General features: G+C 42.8%; 1 protein-coding gene across 1 annotated transcript in view; it reads right to left on the minus strand.

Moving 5' to 3' along the window:
* The window catches only part of PCLO (piccolo presynaptic cytomatrix protein), a 355223-nt gene extending 353958 nt beyond the window's left edge, over positions 1–1265 (minus strand). Inside the window, exon 1 of the mRNA XM_061989223.1 lies at positions 1024–1265. Coding sequence (XP_061845207.1) covers positions 1024–1265 — 242 coding nt within the window. The remainder of the gene's footprint in view (positions 1–1023) is intronic.
* Between the last annotated feature and the right edge of the window lie 8498 nt (positions 1266–9763).

Here is a 9763-nt window from a genome sequence, read left to right on the forward strand (position 1 = left end):
AAGAACCGTGTAGCACAGTCAGTTGAGGAGGCTCCTTCTAGTATACTCCTTCAGGACAAGCAACACATCGAACCCCGAGGAGTCGGAGAGCAACTGCGAGGCGGCCCTGGCTGCGGGGCCGGGGAGCGGCGAGTTCAGCACCACGGACAGGGCACGGGCGCGACGGGCGAGCCCCGGGCGGGGCATCCCGGCCCCTGCCCCGGAGCCGCCGGAGAACCGGGCCTGCACCAGCAGTGGGCTTGTTGCATGCCGGGCAGTCAATTTACTGAGCGGCAGAGAAAGAAAAGGGAAAGAAATTACCCTAGCCTTCGCAGATGGATGGCGAGGTAAAGCCATTGCTATCCTGAATACTGAATCCTGTGGCAATCAATTGAATCTATTATTTCGCTTTTCTCTTTTCAACAAAAAGGAGGGGAAAAAAATCGAGAAATAAAATAACGGAGAAAAAACAGACCTCCTCAATCCATGACTATTTAATGAAGCCAAATGATAGTTGTGGAGGATAAGAATTGGCAGAGTAATGACTAGCAAATATATTATGCCCAAAAGCTCTGAAAGGCTCAACAAGAAGCAATTCAACAGTCTCTAGAAACTGAAGCTTACTGAACGAATAAGCTTTGGGCAGAGCTCCCCTCGCTACTATCTGAGCTGTAGAGCACTCCAGCCCGCTAAAGCACACACATACACACAGAAAATCGAAACGTTGTCTGCACATCTCTCCCCGCCTGAGACACAGAAACTACCCGTGCTCCGGATCGGTGCGAAGGGAGGAGGGAAGGGGAGAGGGCGCAGCCCACTGGAACCGTCATTATTAGAAATCACCAGAGTGGGAAAAGCTGGAGTGCAAGCTCCGTCCTGGTGTCCGCACTCGTGCAGCCGCCCCCTTCCCTCCCTCAGACAGCAAAACGCAACGCCTTCTCCCGATGCAGCGGGCCTGTATTGCGACTCGCCCCCCGCCTCAACCGCGAAGAGATGGAGAAGGGGGAAGGGAGGAGCGGGAGAAGGGAGATTTTCTGTGCATGCCTTTGCATGGGAGGCGGCTCCGCGCCGGCGAGGTTCCCTCTAGGCAGCCCCTGCGCCCTTGACATGACAGCGGCGATCTGCCTCCTCTCCTCCTCGCTCAGCTGGCTCAGGTCCGCCTCCATCCCGGCCGGGACTAGGTGCTGCAAGGGGGCCGCGGGGCCGCCGCCATCCCCGGCTGCCGCCGCCCCTTCGGGGAAGGCGCCCAGCCCCTCGCCTCCTTCCAGGCTCGCCTCGTTCCCCATGGCCGCCGCCTCGTCTCCCCGCTCGCCGCCTCTCCTCTCGAGTGCAGATCGGGCGGGAGGGCGACGGGCCGGCGCGCGGCCTCGCTCCCCAGCGGGCGGAGCGGCGGGTGCTCACAGCTCCGCGGCCGCCAGCACGGCCCCGCGCGGCAGCAGCGCTGGGACCGCGCTCGCTGGCGGCTGCCGGGGAACGGCGGCGCCGCCACCCGCCCGCCGCGCCGCGCTCCGCCGCCCCACGCAGCGCATGCTCCGGGCGGGGGGGCGGGCGGGCGGCTCCTCCCGCGCGCGCCACCGCCCCGCGCCCCGCCCCCCCGCCCGGCTCTTAAAGGCGCCGCGCGCGCCCCCCCGCAGCTCGGGGCAGCTGCCGCGCGCGCCCGCCCGCGGCGCGCTGTTTATCGGACACGGTCTCACAACTGCTGAGTATATTGAGAAGAATCGTCTTTAACCTGCTGGACACACTCGAGGTAATACAACCCAGTCAGCCATTGGCGTTCTTCATCACAACAGCATCCTGCTGAGACATGTTCACCTTCCCACTCACCAGGACTTTTTATATAAAACAGCTTTTGAGCCAACCTGTCCTGGTGCCAGGAGTTACTTCCAGACACTAGACTTTGCAGTTGGCCTTTTTTAAACCTCATGAGGTTCCTGATGGCCCATTCTCCTGCCTGTCAGGGGCCCTGCAAGCAGCAGCTCTGCCTTTCAGCTGAGTTGTTGCTATTTACAGGCTTGTTAAGGGTGTATTTCAAGCCTTTGCCCAGCAGCATTAACTGAGACATTGAATATTACCGGTCAGAAATGTACAACTGGTAACATGCCACCAGTTGGACTTGAAACAACTAACCACAACCTATTTGGGCCTGGCAGTTCAGTCTATTTTTCACTCACTGTACAGGTCTCACTAATTTGGCTGTAAGGATGTTAAAGTTGATCATGCTGAAAGCCTGATAAGAGTGTGATTTGCCTGGTTCAAACACATGCTGTCTGTTTCCAGCAGCCTTCCTGTCCTTCATCTACTTGGACATGGCTCCCAGGAGATTTTGCTTTGTAACCTTCCAGGAAAGATAGTAGCCATATTAGCCAAACTGCCATGTCATCCTTTTGTGGGTCCCCTTTCTTGAAGTGCAGTGCTTGCCTTTGGTCATTAGGGAACTGTCCCAATGACCCTTTGAAGATGATAGAATGACTTTGCAATAGCATCAACCAACTTGCTCAGCACCCTTTGATCCACCTCATCTAGACTCAAAGCTTCTACACATCTAACAGGTTTAAGTGCTCTCTGTTTTACTCTGCTACAGATCATGCCTCACTCCTATGCACTCTGATATGGGACCTGGGATGCCAGAGGACAAACCTTTCTTATAAAAGCCGTAGCGAAGAGCCACTAAGTACCTCGGCCTTTCGATGTCCTCTGCCACTAGTTTTCCTGCCAAAATTGGGAAATTTGAGGACCAAATTTTCCCCAGATCTTTCCTAGAGATCTTATTAAATTGTGACTGTATTTTGAATATGTATCTGTTAAATAGACGGATTTGACAAAGATCAATTGTTTTAGCTACAGAGATGTGACAGCATTTGTTGCCTTCTGTAGCACCCTTACTATTTTTCTCCAGACACAACTATATGCAGATCAGCCCTCAAAATGACCTACATAAGGAAGCCATCCAAATATTTATAGTACTTCTATACTGCAACAATCAGAGACCATTTTTTTCCAGTACAGGTTCCCAATAGATGATGAAACTAGTACCAGTTGGGGTCTTCCTACGTTTCTCTCAAGTAACTTCAAATTACACATCAAAAGAGCAGCTCAACAGAGAACATGATAAAGCACAGAGGGAAAATCATCTAAATGGAGTATTATGACATCAGTGTAAGTGAGTGCCTGTTCACATGGTGTTCTGGGGACATCAGAGAGGCCTGTGGAGAAGAGGACACACAAGATTCACACCTGAATGAAGTTGAATTCACTTGGCATGTGATGGAAAGGTACAAAATTCAGTTAAGGGTTTTAGAGAGAGAAAAATACACATCCCTATTTGTTCAGTGCAAGTAAACATGATGTACTTAGGTGTAAATAGAAGTCCAAAGTGCTGCTGCATGGAAGATGGCAAATACACAACAATGATGGGGAAAGAGGGATTTAACCAGTGAAAGCATTTGATTTTCTGATACATACTAATGTAGGCATTCATACGCACTTAAATATATACACGTACTTATATATTCTGTGAAGGAATGGTATTCCTGTCCTTTAGATGGGTAGTCTTGAAGTTTATTAAGTTCCCAAATGCAATTTTTCTATATGATGAGAAATTATCTTTGGTGGGAAGTTCACTGTTGGCTTCACTGGAGCCAAGGATGTCACCTTAAAATGATTATGATTTTGAAAATCTTAGGGATTTTTGTGGAAACTCTTTTCACAGTTCTGTGACATTTACCTTTTCTTATGAAACAGCATGATATCAATAGTTATCTGTCCCAGAAGTCCCAGTGCAGGCCTGTTTTCCCTGCATCTCATGATTTCCACACTTTTCTCCCTATTTGCTTCACATTGTGTCCAAAACTGACACCAATTCCCTCATTTTAGTGTTACCAATGAAACTCACAAACTAATGAGGCATAACATTCTGTTGTAACAAGGAAAGAAGAGTTATCAAATGAATCAGCCTTTTTCTGAAAAATCATGTCTCACTTGCAAGAAACAGCTTGGTGGTGTCAGGCTAAACACCCTTATTTTTGAGAAAACTATTTTCTTAATCACTGGCTCTGAAAAATATGATTAAAAACCTTCAGAGATAAAACATTCACTTTAAAAAGTGCAGGCCAATTAGAACTCTTTATGTAAATTTAGAGGCAGAGATATAGAAGCAAGTTGCTTTCCCTTGTATACTAGGGAATCTAAAATGGATAATCATGAAAGAGGCAAATCCAACTACCCTTTGAGGACTCACTAACAGTTTTTGTAGAATTTTCATTGGATATGTTTGAATCCAAAATAGATTAGCACAATCCACAAACATTTATATATTTTATAACATGAAGCTCACACGTGAATTTATTGTCACTGTGAAATAAAGGTACAGTATATTTGAAGTGATATGACTTAATTCAGGCTAAGGACCTCGCTGTATCAGGAATGCAGTACTTTTCTTGGGGTCTGACAAGTTTGGTATGCAAACTAGATGGATTAGATCTCCAAAGGAGCCAGTCCAAGTTAGTGCTGAGTAGGCAGAAGCAGCACAAGGACATTAGTTTGTCTTTTGCCAGTGCAGTATCTGATCTGGGGCAAGTGAACCTCAGTTAAGTGTGTATCTTAAGCACTAAAGTGAGTGCTTGAAGTTAATTTACTGATTAATAACACTGCAGACATCCAGTCTTCTCATCAGTAGGCTTAGTATAGATGCACTCTTTTCATTTCAAAGGGGAAGAAAAGCCATTTAGTACATAGAATTTGGCAAAGTAATGCCAGGATAATCAGAAGAAAGGAATAATGGGTCAGTAACACCTTGGCATGAGCTACCAAAATAGGAGGGGAAGGAAAACTTTTATGTCTTAATAATATTCCTGTATTAGGCCCAGATAAAAGTGAAGGAAAAAGAATGTGTGTTAAATGATTCACAATTAACAGAGACTATACTGATCAGTACCACAAAGGAAGGTAGAATTTATGCGAGAATTTGCATATACATTTGTAACACTTTATGCATTAGTGATTTTTTATTCTAGTTTGTACAGGTACTTGAATGTTACAGTGCCTCTATCACATTTACTTACCTCATTTCAGAGATATAGAGACTGTGTAAGGTACTCTGCGTTTAAAAGACATGGCTAAGATGCATCCAACTGTTTGGTCCATCTGCTATACAGAATGAGCAATGCTTCTTAATCATAGCTGTTTCCAGACAGTTAAAACAATGCATTTGATAAACATATTTAAATATATGAAAATAAAGAAAACTGAGGAATACCGTAGTGCAGTCAGCTGAACAAGTATGCTTACTGTCCTCTCTTATTGACCATCTCAGAACGCAAGTGAGCACACTGCACCAGAGATTTAAAGAGGGAGTACTCACTAAAGTCATGGTAAATCAATACACTGAATGAAATTAATCCAATACAAAAAATTATTACCTTTTTAAAGATAAAAGGCTATGAATGTGTTCTCTTGAAAAAATGTTATGCAACATCTAGGAAGTAATACTTCCAAATGTAATGTAAGTTATATATGTCAATATAAAGGCATAACTCAAAAGCACATAATGCTTTAAATGACACGTTTGTATGTGCACCTGTATGTACCACTGGTGCACTACTGTAGTAGGCAGGTCCCTGATGCAGGTTATATGAAATACCTGTTAAAGTGTGCAAACAAATGCATATACAGTCTGCACCTGACAGCTGTATGCTCTAAAACAAGAACACGTGAGAGTAAGGCATATTGTCTCACAAATGCTGATTCTGTATCAAAACTACTGTTATGTACATACCAACCAAAGTTTGTCTAAGTACTGCACAGCAAATGTTCTTCAAGAGCATAATGAATCTCCAGGCTCACTTGCCTTACTGTCACCAAAACAACCAGTAAAGTGTCACAACAAGGTACCTTGCAAAGCGTTGTGTATTGTTCTTCTATTCAATACATATTACTCTTCCCTTTCAACAGAGATTTTTCTGTTCCATCACTTTATACATGCAGGTTGAGAAACTGTTGGAGTAGTTAGTTACTCATTTCCAAAACCTGTGAAAAACACCTACTTAAGGAAAAACTAATAAAGACTGAATATAGCATAAAAATTCACAGGCTAGAGGAACATCCTGGACAGAATTATTTGCAGTATTCTAGAGTTCCTGAAAGTCTGTCATACTGTACTTTTGGAATGCCATGCACTATAATATAATACCTTTAATGTTACAATATCTTATTTATTATTTATAAAAAACCCCAACACCTTGTGACAGCCACTGCAGAGATTTTAGCCTCATTATCATCAGTCCAATTGAAACAGAATTAGCATATGCACCTTTTCCTCAGTGAATAGCCAGTGCATAGACACCTGTCTCAGTCATCCTAACAATCTCACAACCAGATTTGCTTGCTTAAACAAAACAAGAAGGTCTGCCAACTGCCTACAGCACAGCAATGCTGGTATGCTCACAATATGGGCTCCCACAGTACAGATTAGTCACAATGTTAAAATTCTTATGTTTATTTGCAGTCAGTGCCTCTAATACACAAACAGTGATATGCATTTTAAATTGTAGAATGAGACAAAAAAGCCCTTAATCTCAAAGCCCATACCCTAAATCACATGCAACAACAGCACTATGTACTTTTGTTCTGTCATTCTCCAGTTGTTTACTCTAATTTGCCTTTATCCACCCGCAGCAGTTGAGTACAACTAATAATGGTAAAGGTATCACAAAGAGCTCAATTTTTAGTTCTTGTATGGTGAAATAGTCATAGCTGGGATTATTACAATTCAAGAGCAAAAGTAGTCAATTGAGAAGAACCTAGGGAAATATTTGATCCATCACATGCATCAAATTGTGATAGGTCATATTAGAATAAAGTAACTGTTCAGTTTATTCAGTTGGATTTGCATTAGTAAGCATAACAATCAGAGTCTCAGGATCTTTCTCTTAGGATTGCTATTGGTAAGTGTTGAAAGTTTTGATTTCCCTAGCTGCTATCTTTCATGCCAGGAACACAGTAGCTGCCTAAACCAAAAACTTCATAGCCTGAACAGAGGAAAGTCTCACTAGTGACACACGTATTTAGATTATATGTTCAGATCCTGCCTGTGCCAAAGAGCAGTGGCTTTTACTTTAAACAATTTTTTCAGGACTATCAAAAATAATTCATTATATTTTATGGATCTTACTTAAAATAGGATTCTCAAGATGAAGCCTACCTTGCTATATCGTATAAAACTAAATATTGACCAAAGTCACTATTTCCAAGGGTAAGAGATTAAAGATAAGTACCCTAGTCCTTCTTAGAAGCTCACACGTAGAATGATTAAACAGGGATGTAGTGCACACAGTTCCAGTGGGTACAGCCTGTTGCTTTCCATACATTTCATGACACATTACAGATCATGTCAAATACACCTATTCTAGGTTTTCTGCTATGAACTACCAACTGTCTCTGTTGGAGAATTAAAGAGAAAAAAAGAAAAGGCTTATCTTTGATCTATAAAGTCCTTCTTAGAATGCATTCTGGATACTAATTTCATGTAAAATAAATAGCAGTCTTTTTCTCAGAAAGTATATCTATTCAGCACTAAGAAAGTTTTCTCTTCAGGTGTGTACTTAGAGACTTCATAATCTTGAGATCAGAAACAGCTCCTAGCTCTTAAAGAATTATGGAAAAACAGAGCTACATCCAAAATGCCTCAATTGTAATTCTAGTCCAAAAACAATCTTTGAAGGGATGGGAAGGAACCTCTTGAGGTCAACTGGTCCAACCGCTCTCTGAAAAAAAGACCAATGTAGATTAGGTTGCTCAGAGCAACTTTCAGTTGAATTTAATTATCGTCGATCTCATTAATATTTATAAGTATATAAGTAGTGGATGTCAGGAGGTTGGGCCATCCCTTTATTCTATTGTATCTAGCAACAGGACAAGGGGTAATGGACTGAAACTGGAACACAAAAAGTTCCACTTAAACATAAGAAAAAACTATTTTACTGTGAGGGTGACAGAGCAGTGGAACAGGCTGCCCAGGGAGGGTGTGGAATCTCCTTCCTTGGAGGTCTTCAAGATCCACCTTGACGCGTTCCTGTGCAACCTGATCTAGCTGGGCCCTGCTTGTGCAGGGGAGTTGGACTAGATGATCTCTAAAGGTCCCTTCCAACCCTACCATTCTGTGATTCTATGATTCTATAAATATTTTTGAGGATAAAGATTTCAGTCTACCTGAGCAACTTCACATCTAATCAGAATCTTTTGTTGCAACTTCATTCAATTATTTTTCATCCTTCCACTGTGCATTTTGAGGATAAGTAAGGCTCTATTTATTTTCTCTGTCTCTTCCCATTAGGAATTTGAAGATAGCAATAGATCTCATCCTGAGCCTTTTCTTCGTAAAGCTGAACAAACTTCCCTCTTTCAGCCTCTCCTTATACTTTAGGTGCTCCAGTCTCCTAATTGCCTGGACAACTCTCCACTGGACTTGTTCCAGTTTGTCAATCACTTTGTTATGCTGAGGAACTCAAACCTGGCCACAGCACTCAAGATGCTGCAAAATAACAAATGCTAAGTATAAAGGAGTAATCAGTCCCCCCCCCTCTTGGCTACAGTACAGTCCAATATACTGTTGACTATTTCAAAATGCAGGACTTGTGCAAATCCTTCTCAGTTTTCATGAGTTTTATGTCAGCCTGTCCTCCAGCCTGAGTAGGTCTCCTTGAATGCCAGCTGTGATAGGGAACACATTGACTTTATCTGCTGTTTTGGTATCATGCACAAACTTGATGAGAGTCCATTCCTTCTTCTCCTCCAGATCACTGATAAACATATTAAATAGGGTAAGTCCCAGGACAGACACCAGAACAACTTCACTTGAACTGACCTCCAGGCAGATAATAAATCATTTCTCAGTATTCTTTGAATACAGCGATCCAGATACTTTTTCATCAATTAGTATTCCATCTATCTAAACTGTAAAGTCCCAACATTGATATAAGAACTCATAGAAGACCCTGCTGAAAGCCTGGATAAAAGCAAGATTGAAAACCCCCGCCACTATTTTCTCCATGGACTTAATTTTTAAAATTTTAAAAGGCAAAAGCATAATTTACTTGTTGTACATCTGTACTGGATATTTCCATTCACCACTTTCTCCTTCATTTGTCCAGAAATAGTTTACAAGAGTACTCAAGCCATGGTTTTTCAAGGAACCAAGCTGAGGCTGACCTGCCCTTGGTTCATTGTTACAATTTTTGCCCTTTCTAAAGATGGTTGTGGCATTTTCCTTAGTCATTGGGGAACTCCCCCAGTCCTCACAGCCTTTCAAGAACATCTGAGAGTGACCTCACTATGACATTGTCCAAATCTCTCAGTACTCACAGATGTATCCTTTTCTGGTTCCACAGATCCGTATATATTGAGATTGCAAAGGAGATCACTCACTTGCTCTTCTTCCACTCTTTGGCTTACCTAACACCATTCCTACATACCCAAGGAATATTTCTAAATTCCCCCTTCATACCTTGTCCTCCCTTCCACTTCTATAATTTTTTTTTTTTTTCACTGGACCTCAGTCCAAGATGGACTCCTGACACATTTATTCATTTTTGTCAGTACTGATGCGGATCACTTTTTTTTTAGAGGAGGTTGTCCTTAAAGATCTGCTAGATCTCATGAAGTCCTTTGCCCTTCAATACTGCTTACCACCACATTATAGTTCCCAGTTCTCTGAATAAACTGAAGTCTACTTTCTTGAAATTCAGGGCCTGTGTTCCGCTGCTTGCATTCGTCATTCCTCAGGATCTTT

This window comes from Colius striatus, chromosome 1 (assembly GCF_028858725.1).
Source record: "Colius striatus isolate bColStr4 chromosome 1, bColStr4.1.hap1, whole genome shotgun sequence".
Taxonomy (NCBI): domain Eukaryota; kingdom Metazoa; phylum Chordata; class Aves; order Coliiformes; family Coliidae; genus Colius; species Colius striatus.